Source organism: Serinus canaria, chromosome 23 (genome assembly GCF_022539315.1).
Source record: "Serinus canaria isolate serCan28SL12 chromosome 23, serCan2020, whole genome shotgun sequence".
Lineage (NCBI taxonomy): Eukaryota > Metazoa > Chordata > Aves > Passeriformes > Fringillidae > Serinus > Serinus canaria.
In genome coordinates this window covers 5,946,927-5,964,449 of record NC_066336.1, presented here as the reverse complement: position 1 = coordinate 5,964,449, position 17,523 = coordinate 5,946,927, and the positions used below count along the sequence as shown (strand labels likewise).

Below are 17,523 nucleotides of genomic sequence, written 5' to 3'. Positions count from 1 at the left end.
GTGTGGGGATGCAGGGATCTCCGAGCCAGCAGTGGGAAAGGCTGGCCTTGGGAAGGAGGTGCAGCAGGGAAATGAGTGCAGGCCTCAGCTGACAGACCTGCTTGTTCACAGAGCTTTCGTTTTCCTTCCAGAGGATTTTCCTCACCCAAGTCTGAAGATGAGCCCCAGCTCCCAGAGAACCCACAGAGGAGGGGGCAGGAAGCTCCCCTTGCACTGCCAGACACGAGGACATTCCCATTCCCCAGCTTCTCTGGAAGGCGCTTCCCAGGCTCACGTTCCACACACTGAGACTCCAAAGCATTTAGTCATCCCAGCATGTGACTGTGCCACCATGCCAACCTCCCCAGCCAGGGTGGGCAAAGGGAAGCAGCAAAGGCAAGAGGCTGAAATTATTACAAAATTTACAAGGCTCCTGTTCGGGCAATACTTTGGATTTTAAGATAAATCAGCTTTTAGTAATCTCATCAGCCTCTGAAACAATTAACAGTGACAGAATCAATTTCCAAAAAAGGAGGAGGAAGACTTTAGGACAGAACAGGATTTCTCAGGTCTCAGGCATTTGCCAGTGTGGTGAATCCAGTGGTTCTTCCCCTGAAGTCGTCCCTGCCCACGGCAGGAGGTTGGAACCAGATGATCTTTAGGGTCCTCTCCAAGCCAACCCAGTCTGTGATCCTGGACTGATTCTGAGACAGCTGGAAGCTGGCAGCTCCTTCCCAAACTCCCTGGTACCTGTGGGAAGGCAGGGATGGCCCTTGGCACTGGGGCATCCCCAGAGCAACCATTTCCACCCAGAGCTGTCTGCAGTGCCACCCCAGGCCTGGGGTGCTGCTCTGGGTGGGATGGGGAGAGTGGAGACACGTCTGGAGAGAACCAGGGAACTGCTCCTGGCTCCGAGCCGTGAGCAGGCACAGGAAGAGGTACCATATCCATGGAAACCTGGCCCAGGCCAGGCTGCCCTCGGGGTCAGGGTGCCAGAACAGTCCATGCCTGGAGATGTCACTTCTTGTCGTTTCAGGAAATTAAACCTTTTTTTTTGTTTTCCTTTCCCTTAATAGAAGCTTCTTCTTTCCAGATTCAAAACTAATAAAAACCAACAACTCCTCCAGTTACCAGGGCTGACTGGGATCCTGGTGTGACCCATCCCAGCCCATGGGAGCATCCCAAGCCTTGGCCCCCTGCTATGCCCCACACTTGGGCACCATGTGGGAAGAGTTTTCCCCTTGGTTATTTAGGATCCCACATGTCTCCAAGACAAGTCAATCCAGCGTGCCAGAAGCACAGTAAGGGGAAATCACTCCTGTGGAATGAGAGCTCAGGTGTGGTGGTGTTTGAAGCACCCCGGGGTTGAGCAGCCTCAGCCATCCCTGCAATCCAGAGGAAGGTGCCACCAGCACAGCCCCTCCCTCCCAGCACAGTGGGGTCCCCCTCTGGCAGGGCTCTTTGCATGGAAAGGGAAGAGGGTGAGCATCAAACATCCAATGTCAGACTCACAAGAGGCTTCCACACCTTTTAAAGGGTGTGCAGTGAGCCCAGGCAGCAGCAGAGAGGAAGTGAGAGCCTGACTTCCCTGGCCTGCAGCCTGAGCTGCTGGGAGAGCAGGGGCTGGGCAGAGCAGGGGCCGGGCAGAGCAGGGGCCGGGCAGAGCAGGGGCCGGGCAGAGCAGGGGCTGGGCAGAGCAGGGCCCGGGCAGAGCAGGGGCTCACCCTGCCCAGGGAGGGGCTCCAGGGCCCTTGGCAGCACGGGGATGTGAGCAGCAGAGCACAGAGCACTCCCAGGACCCCGACCAGAGCTGCCCACCCTGCAGACCCCGCTGGAGCTCCTCAACCATGGCTGGCCCTGTCCTGCCCAGGGGGTCCCAGCTGTGCTGGCCACGGTGTGGCCAGAGCAGGGCGAGCTGAGCGAAGGGCTGGGCTGTGGGGAATGCAGCGAGGCACAGGCAGGAAGCTGAGCTGAGCTGCTCTCGACCAGAATAGAAACAGGAAACGAGCCCGGCATCGAGCACAGCGCCGCTCCTGCAGCACCTCCCCAGGGATGCTCCGGGGAGGGGGGACCAGCTCCGGGCTGGGGAGCTCCTCTGGCACAGGGGGATCAGCTCCCCTCAGACCCCCAGGAGAGAGAGCTGCCACAGGGACACACAGCAAAGCTGCCCTGGGCAGGGCCGAGGGCGAAAGGCGTCACGGCAGCGGCTGAAGGTCGGGGTGGCTCTGGAGATGCTCTCCACAGCTAACAAAGTATAAAAACTTGGGGGAAAAGGCACAGCCTTGTCAAGGAACCATGCAGAAATGGTGGGCACAGTCACACAACAGGAAAACCTTGGGCAGAGGAGCACTGAACAAGGAGAAAGATGTTTTTACCTTCCACCATCACCACAGCTGGGATAAAACCCTTCAGATGGCACAAACTGCAGGCAGGGATCTGCACTGCCAGAGCTGCAGGTGCTCCTGGGGGAAGCCTGGGGTGCTGGTGGCTTTATCTGCATATCCACTGTGCTGCCCTGCTTTGAAATGCACACACTGCTAATCCCTCTCCTAAGGCAAGCAATAAGACAAGCTCAAAAGGCCAAACACAAACCAAACAGAAGCAGGAAGTCCCATATGGAAAGAGAAAAAAAGGACAGGGGGGGAAAAAAGGGTTTGAAGTGACCAGCACATTCAACTATAGAAGGTTCTTCCTCCCTGCCCCCTAAAAAGTTGTCAAAATGATTCATTTTAAACTGAAATTTGAAGGAAGCAGGCTGCCTGCCTCCCTCCACGGCAGCTCTGACAGTTTTTTGCTGCATTTCAGCCTGTTGCATTGATTATTTCCAGGTCAGGGGATGCAGCTGACAGAGCTCAACTTTATTCCATTCCAAGCACTCCCAGAGCAGCTGAAATGACCAGTTGGAAAGAATGGAGAATCCAAGCAGTGCTTCCTGACAACCTCCAGTGCCCCAGCCCAGCAACTGCTCGACTGAGGGAGAGATCATCAAACCAAAACCACCCCACAACTGCTGGGGACATTCACTGACACGATTTTTCTGCCAAAGCTCTGCAGCCTCATTCCTCTCCCCACCCAACAAAACCTAATTTTCTTCAATCCACACTGCAAAGACCCAAGGCCAGAACCCACACCCAGAAATTAACCTTGGATCAGGAATATTGTCAGCTGGCTAAAATCCTTTCTGCCATTAACAGGACACTTTTCAGATCAAAATTCATAGATGAACCAGAGTGAAACATCACTAAATAAACAAAATGGTTTCCCAATAGTGCAAAATAGCAAAATACTGAGGTTAAAACTATTCCCACTCTACAATAAGATGAAAATAAACTGTCCAGGACAGGGAGGAGATTTTTTCCCTCAGGCTCACCACTACAGTGACCAAACTGAGGACATTCTGGGGTAGGAATTCCAAAATTTTAGCCCCAACTGCCCAGTTTGCTGCCACAAAAATTCAAACATGACCTTCCCGTGTCAGGACCTCCAAAACCCTGCCAGACTCTGTCCTCCTGGTTTATTGATGGCTTTTGGGGCCAACCTGGGAGCTCAAACACCAGAGATGGAACTTCTGTGGCTGGGAAGGGATGAACAGCCTGCTGGAGCCCCTGCCCCATGCTCCACATCCTCCTAAAGACATCAGGAACTCCTTCAAGGCAGCCCATGAGACAGAGACTGGGGCAAGGTAACACCTGTCCCATGTCCCATAATGAGAGAAAATCCCTCCCAGCAAGCCCAGAACCCCCAAGAGCTGATCTGCAACCCAAACCCAAATGGATGTCCCAGCACCAGCCTGCTTCCCCACAGCTGCTACCAGCAGCTTCCAAGGCTACACAAAGGAAGTTTTTACCTGGAAAGGGGTGACTCCTTCAGCCTGAAAATCCAAGACTCAACAGCCCAAGCTAGCACTGAATAAACTGGATACAACTCTCCAGGAAGAATTTTTTTGCTAAGGAGAAGAAACTAGGGAATCTCCTGGGAGAAACAGATCTATCCCAAGGATTACTATTCCTCTATTACACCCAGACACAAAATACTCCACTCCACTTCTCCTGTGCAATTGCAATCTAAGTTTAGTTTGGCTGCAATCCTGATGGAGACTCCCTGGGGAAGGAGAGAATTTTACAGAGAAATTCCTCAGCCTGCCTGCCACAGGAAGGGAGAGCAGCCAGGACCCTCACAGGGAGGTAGGGCTCTTTAAAAGGCACCAGGGAGAAAGTTTAGTTAATGACACAACCATCAGACTGGGAAGGCATCCTGAAGGCCCCACCCAGAAGGATCCAAGGACATTCCTCAGGCAGATCCCAGAACAGCCACAGGAGCTGAACAACCTGGCAATGTCCCTGCCAGGAGACCAGCCCCTCCAGCCAAAGGAATATTGCCCTTCATTACTCACAATTCCAACATGAACACTAGTGCACAGCATCCATGTGCAAAGGCCAAGGACCTGTAAAGGCACTGGGCACACAAATTCAACACTTCCCAAGAACCTAAAAAGCAGGAACCTCCTGCTCCTGCTGGCCTGCTCTGTGTTTAATTAAAGATGATGCATGGCATGATTTGCCCCAGTTCCAGGATGCCCAGTGAGCTTTTCCACAGCACCCACCAGGCCTGGGGAAGGGCTCAGGACTCTGTAATAAAATTAAAAGCCCACAAACAAACTCTGCTCTTCTAAGTCATCCATAATGGCAAAACAGGGATCTGGGAATCCTCCTGAGCAGGATAAAACTTTCTCAACTAGACAGACTGAGCAATATCAGGAAGATAAAAAGAAATTGATAGTGCCCTTCCATGGAGATCTTGTGTTCCTGAGCATCCCCAGGCCAAAGTCTGTGCAGGAGATTGATCACTGCAAACTGAAAGAAGGATTTGGCTGCCAGCATCCCAGAGATGCCTTCCAACACCCCACAGCATCCCTGTCTGAAGCCCTTCCCAGCTGGTGCTGTTCTTGTCCTACAGGATCCCAAAGAATTATGAAACAGGTACAAGTGAGTCTCTGAATCTCCCCTTTTTTAAATTTTTTGCCTACTAAGGAAGAGAAAGGCCAAAAATACACCAGGGCTGGGTAAGCTAAAGACTGCTTGATTTCTTAAATGCAAATTATTTGGTGGTAAAGCCAGGAAAACCAGATATTCCCTTGTTTCTAGGTTCCTCCACTCTTGCAGCTGGGATGGATTTCTTTTCTTAGACTACTCAGGAGAAGGGACAACTTGAAAAGGGCCAAATATATTTAACCACAAGGTATAGCACAAACTCCCACTTGGTGCTGAGAAGGAGCCACTTCTGCAAAGCCTGGTTCCTAATTCCTATAATCCAAGCCAGAGGGATCAGTGGGATCCAGGAAGGCTCCATCAGCAGTGCCTCTGAAAGGACTTCCCACCGTTCTGAGCTACAGCAATTCCTTCAATTACTTCAGTGGCTTCACTTCTCCTGTGCTCCTCGCCAGAAGATGGGTCACATGGAAGAACTTGTGGAGAGGCAGAGTGGAAAGAAACATGCTATTTAAAAAGATTTTTTTTCCCCCAGGCCTCAGAACAAATTAAATCTTTGTAATCAGGGTCCAAAAGGGAAAAAAAAAAAAAGAAAAAAAGGGAAGAAAAAGCAACAACCCACAACTACTCCCATTAGGTGGTCAGAACTAGAATCACTTCATATTTTGGGTGACAATTTGTACCCACCATCCGAGGGCATTATTTCAAGGGGCTGGTAACAAAGCTGTTCTCGTTGCTGGGAGCAAAAATAACTCAGTTCTACACACAGCTCACTCCTCTGGCCAATCCAGCTGCAGCTCCCAGCACTGACTTAGCCAGTGGCTAAAGAAAAAAATAAAACCTCACTCATTTCCTACTGCTTAGAACAAAAGTTACCAGCAAAATTGGAACTCAGCAGCTCCAAACTTTTCTTCCAAGCCAGAGGCACAGAACAACTTGGGCAAGCTAACCTAAACCTTCAACCCTTCTCTGTTTTCTGGATGTTTTAACACAAAATTAAACTACTCTGGCCCAAAACCTGCTGGAACACTGGGCACTAACCTCATCCCCAACTGGTCACTGCACATTCAGTTCTAGGATGCCAAAGAAAATACAATTCTCCATCTGCCAAGGAAGGAGCTGCATGGGACTGATCTTTCTCACTCCAGATACCAATGAATTTGTCTTTTTCACCAGCTGTTCAGTCAGACTGGACCAGAGAAGTCCACTGATGCTCCAGTGCCAGCCACCAGTGCCACAGTGGGCCAAGGAGCAGGAAAATAGGGTAAAAATGAGGATTTTCCCTGGAAGTCTGACAGCAGTCAGGTACTTCAGACACTGCACACAGAGCTCACAGAATGAACTGCTTCAGGCAGCACCTGCAGGCCAGAGCACTCACGGTTAAACTTCCCTCTCAAATCCATTACTTTTGTAAATTACATTCACCCTCCAGTGGGAAGCCAGAAGCTAATGACTTAGTAAAAGGCACAGGCAGCCTCCACAGCTCCCATTTCCACGTGGAACAGGCCCAGTGCTCGTTTTCCTGCTGTGCTGCTGATTGCCCTGGGGCCAGGCCCCACTCACCGGCAGGCTGGAAGGTCTGGACTGAAGATTCAAGTTCATCTCTTCTTGCCCTTTACTGGAAGCCATTGAGGGAGCAGAGGATGCCTGGGACCCAAACGAGTCTTGAGATAACTCCTGAAACATCAACCAACACACACAAACCAGTCACAGATGGGAATACAATGAAGCCTCTGCTGGAATCACTCTGGGATATTCTCACTTTGTGACAGATTTATGTCCCCTTGGTGACATTTGCCCAAAACAGGAGGTGAGAGCCAGCACTGGAAGCCAGCACATGCAGACAGTGCTCAGAGCTGGGAGCACAGGTCCAGGGCCATGCCAGAACAGCCATCCCCAGCTTTCCCTCATCACTGACTCTGCCACAGCCTGCCCTGGATCTGCCCCTCTGCTTCCTCACCTTCACCATCTCACCCTCTTCACACAAACAAGGCAAGTCAACTAAACCCTTCCACTTCTCAAGGGCTGCTCTGGATGCACTGCAGTGTTTGCTGAAAGGTCCCAAGCTTTGTTTCTCCTCCCCAAAGGCAGGTTTTGCTTTTGCTGGTTACCACCTTTGTGAGCCACCAGGAGAAGGCACCAGGTTTGCTCATGCTGTGCCACCCAGTTCTCTGTGTGTAACTAACCAGTTCTCTGTGTGTAACTAACCAGTTCTAACACACAGAACAGGAGCTTTGCCCACGTTGTGCCACCCAGTTCTCTGTGCGTAACTAACCAGTTCTAACACACAGAACAGAAGGTTTCCCCCATTTTGTGCTACCCAGTTCTCTGTGTGTAACTAACCAGTTCTCTGTGTGCAACTAACCAGTTCTCTGTGTGCAACTAACCAGTTCTAACACACAGAACAGGAGGTTTGCCCATGTGGTGCCACCCAGTTCTCTGTGTGTAACTAACCAGTTCTAACACACAGAACAGGAGGTTTGCCCCATTTGGTGCCACCCAGTTCTCTGTGTGTAACTAACCAGTTCTCTGTGTGCAACTAACCAGTTCTCTGTGTGCAACTAACCAGTTCTAACACACAGAACAGGAGCTTTGCCCACGTTGTGCCACCCAGTTCTCTGTGTGTAACTAACCAGTTCTCTGTGCGTAACTAACCAGTTCTAAGGCACAGACCAGGAGCTTTGCCCCACGCTGTCCCAGAGTGCCCTGGAGCAGGGGCAGAGCAGGGACAGCCTACCTGAGGCGGGGGGAAGCGTTGCTGGGCGTAGGCCGAGGGCTGCTGCGGCGGCTGCGCCGGCGGGTACGACGAGGAGGGCTGGGCCAGCCCCGCGGGGGCCGCGGGCTGCTGCGCCTGCTGCTGCTGGTACGGCGACTGGGACTGCTGCTGGGAGTAGGGGGGCTGGCCCTGGGGGTGCTGCGGGGCCGCCTGCTGCGGGTACGGGCTGGGGGGCTGCTGATGGGGCGGCTGCGCCGGCGGCTGCGAGTACGCGGGCTGCGCCGGGGCCGGGGGCTGCGCCTGCTGCTGCTGCTGCTGGTACGAGGGCTGCGAGTGAGCGGGCTGCTGCTGCTGCTGCTGCGAGTAGGGAGGCTGCTGCTGCTGCTGCTGCTGCGGGTGAGGGCTCTGCTGGTTGTAGTAGGGGCTCTGGCTCTGCTGCCCGTACGCGCTGGGGCCCTGCTGCCCGTACGGAGGCATCTGCACGGGGAGAGATGGAGGTGCACCAGTCACAAGGGTGTTTCTCACACACACACACACAGATTCTGCTCCAGAAGCAGAAATTCAGAGCAGTACATGCACTGGAATTGCCACTACCTAGATACTTCCCAGAAAACAGCACAAGTCACTCATGCGTGTGACATTATTCTTGGCAGTAACCAAGTTCTACCAGTCATTTTAGGGATCCCTATCTGACCACCCTTCAGCAAAAGTAACATTGAAAGGAAAGACTGCTTGCTCCAAACATTAAAAAAAAAAAAACTAATTGCCTTTTGAATCCTGCAAACAGTCCAGCAGGCGCCACTTGGATCATGTAATGAGCCAAAACTGACCTGGAGTCATTTCTTGTGCAAAGAACAGCTGTGTCTCTAACACAGCACAGCAGAAAGAGGATCTCCCTCCCCTGCTATTTATTTTTCCCTTGCTGGATTCACTGCTCTGCCACCGCCTCTCTTGGAGACAGGGATTCCCCAGGCTATGGATCCCACCTGGATGCAGGTGTGGCACAGAAGCCAGCCTGGAGAAAAGCCATTTTCCCCAAAGAGCCCAGGCTGTGTCTCTGCCTGCCCAGCTGCGCGTGCCAGGCTCGGGGAGCTGTACCTGCTGTGCATAGGAGATGCTGCCCATGGCGCTCTGCGTCCTGCTCTGCATGGCCATGGGGTATCTCTGGGGGGCCTGGGGCCCGTAGGGCTGCCCGGGGTAGCCGTGGCCCTGCTGCGGCCCCGCCTGCGGCCCCGCCTGCTGCGTGTAGGGGTTGTTCCCTCCGTAGGGCTGCGGCCTCATCTTCCCCATCTGATCCATCGGGCTCGCCGGCTGCAAGGCAACGCGGGACACGTCAGGCACATCCAGACACAGCAACTGCCCCTTCAAACATCACAACTCCCCAAAAACCCCAGAGAGACACGGCAATTCGGCGCCAAGGAGAAGCTCGTCTGCCTCCTCCCAGGGGCTAAAGCCCAAAGCTACATTTGGAATTCCAGCAGGAGTCCTGCTGCCCTCCCAAACCCACCACTCCACCAAGAACAAGCCCAGTGAGAAGTCATTTAATGCTGACACCTCTCCCGTGGCAAGACAGGGAAGAAGGGGGGGAAGGATCACCAAGAAAAATCAATTATCAGCGTAGAGTGGCTTTTCCCCATTGTAGGTAGTAGTTTAATGTCCAGATATTCCACAACAAGTTAAATTTAGGCTGAAAATTTAAATATTCACAAGAAACGCTGCTTCTTTCACGTATAACAAGGTCTCCCAAAACACTACAGGCTGTTAATTTACACTTATGCATTTCAATTAATGCACATTGGTGTAGTAACACTGGGCAGTGCTGCTGACATCCACAGTCCTCAGGACTGCAGTTTCATTTTTGAATTTTTTTTTTTTACATGTGCTTTGTGTCTGCTGCCTTTTGGAGAATAAAGAGTTCCTAAATCAAATTTATACAGATGCATATAAAAAGCTTTGTCAGCCTTGAAAGCCAGGTCCCTGAGCTTTAGAGCAGAGACAATGAGTGAAGAAATGCAACTTTCCTTGGACTTCATCTGTGCTACCTCTGCCTGGAGCCAAGATTTAGGAACAGTCAATTGGATTTCCTGAAAACACTATAGACCTCAAACCAGGGCTTTTTCACCTTGGCAGCTATTCCCCACTAAAGCAAGGGCTGTTCTGGCATGGTGACCTCTAAATGAATCCCAGCACAGTCCTTAACCCCCATTCCTTGGGCTGAATGGGAATCCTTCCCTGAGCTCCTGGTGACCTAACTAATCCCAATTAGATGTTTTCCACAGATCACCATGACAATGGGCTCTATTACACCATCCCTTCCTGCCACCAGCCCCGGGGTGATGTTTGTACAGATCCACCCTCTCTGGCTGAGCTCAGGTGCTTGAGGAGTGGCCCTACAGGTCTGCACAAGCCAACATCTCACACAGCTCAGGCTGGAAACCCCAAGGAACGCTGGAGACCAGAGCAGGATTTCACTGCTGTTTGCAGAATCCCCCTCTCGGGGAGAAGGGAAGTCCTTGCAGCATGCTGCACTGGAGAGAAGCCTTCCCCAGCAGCCAGCACAGCTTGGAGCCCCAGCACACATTTGTGTGCCCAGCTGTCAGCGCAGGGTGGCTGCCAGGGAGGCTCAGCCCCAGCCAGCAGCGAGCACAGGGACACCACGGGCAGCTCGTGGGGCTGGCTCTGAGGGGGATGGCAGGAAAAGCCCCACTGCTGGGGAAGGGAAAGGCTGCTGGCTCGAGAGGAACTGGGCTCTCACAGCCACAGGGGTCAATATGGCACAAATGGATGGAGAGCAGAGTCCGGGTGCTCTGTGCAGCCCCAGCTCAGGGCACCATGGACCCAAAGGATCCAACTCAGCCCTGCACAGGACACCCCCAGAGTGACATCCTGGGCCTGAGAGCGTTTCCCAGTGGCTCCTGGAGCTCTGGCAGGCTCGGGAAAGCCAGACCCTCTGTGAGCACAGCCTTTGCCACCCTGTGGAAGCTGCCCCCAGCCAGTGCAGGGCCCTGCAGTGACTCTCCCTGCAGAGGCAGATTTTGGATGCCCTCCCATGCTCAGCTGTGCTGGCTGTTCCCATTCTCGTCCATTCTGACACCAAACCAACCCTGAACAAGTTTTATTCCATGTTTTATGTCCAAGTTCTCACAGATGCTGCTGCTGGGGAGTGACAAGGGCAGAGGCTGCAGCCCCCAAGGCAGCCCCAGGTCCCTGCCCCGGGAATGCCAGGCACCCACACAGGGTCTGTGCCAGCTGGGAAAAGGAGCTTCCATTCATGGGGCAGAAAAAAGAGATCTTTGAAGGCTCTGGTGGAGCCCTCAGAGCTGCAGGGCCTCAGTCCTGAATGGAGCACCCATGTGGAGCTCCCATACACCTTAAAAGATGCAAATTGTGTTTACATCTTCTCAGCAATTGTCCCTGGTGCTTCCCAAGCCTTGCCTTGTGGGTATCCCCTTGCATTACTGACATCTTCTCCCTGCCCACATTATCTCCTTTGGTATGTAAAAACGGGGCCACCAGGAGCTTTCCTAGCCCCTGGCTTTTGACTTCAGCCTGCTCTCACCACCCCCAAGCACTCACATCCTTCCTTCCACCTGACAAAGTGCAACTTTAGGGTTACTGACTAAGTATTTCAACATCTTTTCCATTTGCTACGTGCTTCCTCCTGGTTGTAACTCACCTCTGCAGCCCTCTACCAAGGGCTACATTCTTTTCTGGGTTTTTTTAACTTTTTTTTTCCCTAAATACACTCACACCACATGCTGCCAGCCCTGCACTGATTGTCTTGTCTGTGGTCACCCACAAGACCAACCATCTCTTCAGGGAGGAGAAAACAAGGTGAAGATTCCCTTTTCCATGACTCCTACAGGAAGCATGACAACCCCTAAAAAAACTTCCAAGAAACATTTGCAAGCGTTTATGCAGACATAAAAAAAAAAAAAAAAAGGCAAAAGGAGAGAGAGAGAGAGAGAAAAGAACAAACCCAAAACACAAACCCCAAACATCTTTCCAGGATGTGACCAAGTCGTCACCTTGGCTGCTCAGCGTAGGAGGACACGACGTGCCTCAAGCTGCCACCCTTCCACCAGGCCCTGGCACAGAGAGGGTGCTAAAAACAAACACCAAGAGCATCTAGGTTGCAGCCCTTATGGATAAAATTCTATCACCAGGAGGAATGTAAATGCCAATTAATCCCTAATGAAGGAACTATTTCATACACACGCTCCTGACTCATAGCAAGGCTAATTCGTGCTCCCCAGGGTTGCCCTGTACATCTCAGATGCTGCCATGTGTTGTTTCTTCCTTCAAAATATCCCATTAATTCAGAATATCACACACATCTCTGTCACTGATGGGGCTCTAACTGCTCTGGACCTGGTATTGCTGCTCTGGCTCAGAGTCAGCCATCAGGAAGCTTCCTTGAACCTGCTGCCCCAAAACCCTGTTAGAGAGTTTAACTCTACATGCCTCAAGAAGAGGACCAAGCTGGAATGCAGGGATTGATCCAAGGGCTCGTGTGGGGTGCTGGGAGCAGCAGAGGCTGCACAGCCCCTCTGCACAGCCTGTCACAGAGATAGGCAGGGTAAATAGGGAAATACCAAACCCTGACTGCAAAAGGCTGGAAATTCTTCTCTGGGCTGATACATGGGAAATCCTTTCAATAGGAAACCACAGGAGTAGATTACTGTGATTACACTTCAAAAGCAAAGGCCCTGCCACAGAGAGACATAATTGAGAGAAAGTGTTGCTCCTTGATCACTGAAGTCCAGACCCCCTGCTTACACCTCCCTGCATTCATAGAAATTGCTTCTATTCTCCCTCAATCCCACTATCTCTGCTGTTGTGCAACACCAGTAAGTACCAAAACTCACAAAACATTGTCCTGCCACCAGCCAAACTCCCAAAAACAAAGCTGTGTGCTTTGGTGAGTAAAGAGAGTGACCGTAAGCCCCTGCTCTAGAGAAACTGCAGAGCTTTTGGGGTAATTTAAGATATTTCTAGGCTAAGAGTTTGTAACAGCAAGCCCAGAGTGAGCTTGAAATTGCCGAGTTCAAAAGCTCTTCAAATCACTCTGTGTGATGTGAAGGGTGTCAGGCCCCTACAATGAGGCAGTGCAGTGAAACCAGCTCTTCTTCCAAACAACACCAGGGTTTTTCCTAAGAAACAAAAAAAGCTTGAAGCAGACAAGAGGATTCCATGAACAATTCTTTTCTGATTTTGTCCGGTGGAAGTGAAATTTGGCCTCTTGAATGAATAGCTTGGTTAAATTGGAGAGAACATGCTATTGGTCCTGTCAGGAAAGCAAGTAAAGGGAAGAGGCAAATCCCACTTGGGAAGCAAGAGCCAAACTCTCCACAGCTGTACAGAAAAATGGAATTCTAACTTTCCCCATTACCTTATTACATATTAGTATTTTATTGGGCCAGAGCAAGAAAAAGAAGGAGAGTGATTTACTGAACTCTCCACTTTCAAATCAGCGTCATTCAATTATTGGCAAACATGGGTGTTGGCCGCAACTGGTTTCTTCAGCTGCCCCCCCTGACCCCCTCAAAAAAACAAGAAGGCTGAAAAAATAAGAGAAAAGCCCTCAGCTCCCACCTTGGCTTTGAAATCTTTTCCTGACCAGCTTTGTTGTCCGTTATTTGAGATAAAAAAATAATAAAAAGCATTCCTGGCTGTTTAACCGAGAGAAGCCCTAATTGATTCCCACAGTCATTAACCTGCATTTTACCTCGGAGAGTGGTAGTTAAGGAAGTCGGCACTGCTATTTATAACTCATCTCAAATTGAGGGCAGACTGCCTAAAATCTAACACATCCCAGCTGTACTCCTGTTTGAACTGGGGCCAAGGGAATTTTTTAAAGCAATCTTGGCACTGAATGAATGACACCAACAGTATGAGCGCGTGTGGTTGTGTTGTGGTGACGTAGCTGGAGGTGGAGGGGACGGGGGGGCCGCTCTCCGTAATCCCTCCCCAAGCCCAGCTCAGCCCCGAGCCGGAGCCGCCCACCCAGAACCAAACACAGGAAACGTCTTTTCCTGTGGAACGCCTTCAAGTGAGAAGCACATGGCTAATCTGCATAAAAGCAAAGCCACGCCACTGCTGCCAGGAAGGTTGAGCTCGGAATCCCCGGCCACCGAGCGCTGCCTGCGAGGGCTTGGACCCGCGCCGGGAATCCCAGCAAGGGCCGCGAACAGATGGGGAGGACCCCGGCAGCACCAGCCATTGTCTGGCTGCTCAGCGCTGGTACAAAGAGGAGCCTGCAGAACCCACAGGGAGGTGCCAGCTGCTCCCTGGCCACCCCAGCCTGGCCGCAGAACGGGGGTCACTGGAGCGAGGTGGAAGTGGCCAGGCTGAGACGATGCTGAGCAGCACCAGGGATGGCGAACACATCCCCCGGGCTCTGGGACAAACTGCTCACCTCCCCAGGGGATCTCACTGGAGTGAAGCAAGTGGGTCTTGCAGAAGAGGGATGAGGGATTCGACCTCCCACCTTTAAAGCCCCGTCCTAAACCCTCCAACCCCAGCCTCTTTTCCACGTTCCAAGGGCACTGTGAGAGTTCTGCTGCTGCAGCACCAAGGCCTGAGCAAGACAAACCCCATTTCCCGTGTGATGGTGCCAGCTCACAAAGCACAGGGCTCATGAACAACGGGGAGGCATTGCCCAGAGCTGGCACCAAGCCCTGGGCATCCACCAAAACCAGCCAGGCTGTGGTGATTCCACAGCTGAGAGCAGCAGATCCTCTCCTGCGACAACACAACCACGGCTGATCCACAGCATCACCAAACAGGACTAATGGGGACAGGGACACAACAGCACCCAAGGGACAACACAGGAGGCTCCAGCAAACCCCAGTTTGAGCTCGTCATTCGTGTTTGCACATCAGACAGCCTCATACCCATCTGTGCCTTCCAAAATCCCCCCCAAAGGCTACTCCAACTCCCCCACAACCGGAGGAATGATCACAAACCAACAACCGTCCTCATTCGGGAGCAAACACAGCTCACCTTGCAGTGGGGAACTCTTTCATCTGCTCTATTTAAGGTGCAACTGGCTGTGCTGAGGTCAACACCCCGGCCTGAACTCGCTGCCTTTTATAGCCCGGGTCATGCTCCGATGCCTCTCTTCCCATGGAGGTCTGCTTTTAAAGGGGCACAGAAGAGGCTCAGGGGAAGCTGAGGTTAAAATAAAGATCCTCCAGCAGGACATGAAGATGCCCCCAAAAGAAAACACCTAGAAAACCCATAGTAATAAACACTCCAGGAGGTGTACCCACCACCTCACTGGGACAGTTTCAACAAGGAGCTTGTTTCTCCGAGAATATGCAGAAATGCACAGTTCCTTTTTTGCTTTTCCCCTCCCTTTTTAAACTTGAGAAATCCACCAACTTCCTTCAGTCCCTCAGCACACACAGGGCAGACAGTGAGCCCATGCTGGCCCTGCTCATCTCCCACCAGGGACTCTCCTTCCCTTCCCCCAGGGCAGCCCCATCCCTTTGGGAACCCCACTCCCTTCAGGAAGCAGTTGGGATGCTCAGACGCACACCCATAAGCCTGGAGTGCCAAAACCTGACTTCTGGAATACAGTACAGGGTTACAAATGCTCATCCCTTGGAAACGTGCAGGACAAATCCATTTCTACATAAGCTACAGAAAAATAAAACTCCTCCCTCGCCCCCACAGATCCCAGCATCTAACCTGGATTTGGACACATAACCAGGAGGTGATGTATCATCATCTTATTATCAATGGCCAATGCAGATGAAAGTTTGGCTGTCAAAACAAATGACCTCTGCTCCACAGTTTCAGTTCTACAACCAGAAAGAGCCTGGTTTTTCTTCTGACTTTTCCCAGTAGGTCAGAGTTTGACCCCAGACACTTTCTATTCCTCTAAACCTCTGCTAACACCCCGACCTCAGAACAAGCTCACGACACCAACTCAGCAGAACAACAGGACTCCTGCTGCATTACTTCAGCCACCTGCTTCTATCTGGAGCTCCTGCAAACCTAAAATCTCCCCAGCTCAATGTTTAACCCCTCCTTGATCATTTATTACACCACCTTCTTTGGGGAGATCTGCTGTAAATCCAGATCCTGAGCTGCACCAGTGGAAGGAAGATGAGTGAGTTTCTCCCAGCAGCCATCCTGTGACCTGTATCTCCCTGCTAAACACAATCCAGTAATTACCCATTAACGTTTCTCAGCAAGAGCCCAGTCCACACATCTCAGAGGACTTTCCAAAGCACAGCTCTTACTAAGATTCTTCTAATTGATTAAGACTGACCAGAGTTTTGATTACAGGATGTATCATTATGGAACATCTCATTCCTGAAAGAAGTCAATCAGCAGAAGGTGATGTGGTGGGAAGTGAAATGAGAGTGGCCCCTCAAAGCCTCACTGGAAACAACCCAACAGCAGCACAGTGTTCATGCTCAAGTACCAGCAGAGTTGTGTTATTTTTTATTTTATTAAAAACTGGAGGGTGGGAGGGTGCCAAGTTTGCCACGAGCACCACGATGGTTCCTCACGGATACCTGACCTGCCTGCAGGCTCACAGCACATCCCCATGGGAGCAGCACAAGGGATTTCCCACCACCCAAAAATTAACAACAGCCAGAGGACTCATTCTCTGTCCCTCCACCTCAACTACTTACACTGTGGCAGGTCATTCTGACAAACACCATTTGCTGATTTAAAGCAGTCAAAATTAACAAAAGTTATGATTACTGTGCAACAGCTGATGACCAGTGAAAATTTCAGGCATTTCCCAGGCAGCTGAGGTCAGATGATGAAGTTTGTTATTCAGACTGATCCCCATACAATTTATAGTTTCAACTTACATTTAAAATACAATTTCCTACTATCCAGAGAACTAAGTAACAAGCTATCTATCCCTCACTGTCAGGCTTCAATTCACTTTACAAGCACATTATTCAAGCAACTCGCCCCAGGATTCCCCAAGTGCCACTGCTGACTCCACCCAAAAATCCAAGCAACACCAAGATGTAAAGAAAACTGCGCCCCAGCTCCATGGGAGATGATCCCAAGGAACATGTGATCCTTGTAATGAGGTGCTGCTCCTTTTAAGATGGAAAGAAACTTCCTTCCTGAATATTAAATCAGGCTTTAAGTTTAGCCAACCTCCTACTTCTGCTCTAATGAACTGGAGGCAAGTCACCAAGAATGTCTCAGTGCAGCGCTGCCGCTCCAGCCCGCCTGGAAGGAGCTCGTGTTGTACCACAGCTATGGGACCGGGCCAAGAGCAAGCCATAAAACACAGGAGGAGGAAGGGCTAGGGTGGAAGAGCAGAATTACACTCAGTGTCACCACTGCTTAAGTGATTTCACTCCAAGGAGCACGAGAGCAGCTGTTCCCCATCACCAGCGAGGGAGTCCCAAAATATTCGCTCCGAACAGCACTGAAAGGGCTCCAGATGCCCCGTAAATACATTCAGACACTGCAACCTGTGGCAGACTTCAGTCATCCAGCTAACTCCCTGTAACCCCTGCTTCCTTTAAAACAAGCCCTGCTGATCTCGTGGGCAGATGTCTTCTGCTACTGAACACGAGGGATGGTGCCCAAAACTGGAGGTCTGAAGGAAGAGCCAACGCAAGGGCTCACTGGAGTTTGCTTTCTAGAATAAAGGTAGTTTTATCAATTCATTAAAAGCCTTTTCTGCACAGAAATCTGAGGGTGCTGGTGCATGCTTTGGAGTTGATAAGACACCTCCAAGCACAGCCTCCTGGGTCCCTTTCTAAGAACACTTTCCTGATAAATCTTCATCTGTAAAATGCAGCAGCACAGGTTTCTACCCACTTGTGTGTCTGAAAGCTCCATCTGTAT

At 51.3% G+C, this 17,523-nt stretch overlaps 1 protein-coding gene across 2 annotated transcripts in view; it reads right to left on the bottom strand.

The window, feature by feature from the left end:
- ARID1A (AT-rich interaction domain 1A) overlaps positions 1 to 17,523 on the bottom strand; it is a 54,172-nt gene that overhangs the window by 23,119 nt on the left and 13,530 nt on the right. For both annotated transcript variants that reach the window (XM_050983293.1, XM_050983292.1), the window contains exons 2-4: positions 8,782 to 8,994; positions 7,705 to 8,160; positions 6,531 to 6,644 (exon numbers count right to left, since the gene is read on the bottom strand). In XM_050983293.1, coding sequence (XP_050839250.1) covers positions 6,531 to 6,644; positions 7,705 to 8,160; positions 8,782 to 8,994 — 783 coding nt within the window. The remainder of the gene's footprint in view (positions 1 to 6,530; positions 6,645 to 7,704; positions 8,161 to 8,781; positions 8,995 to 17,523) is intronic.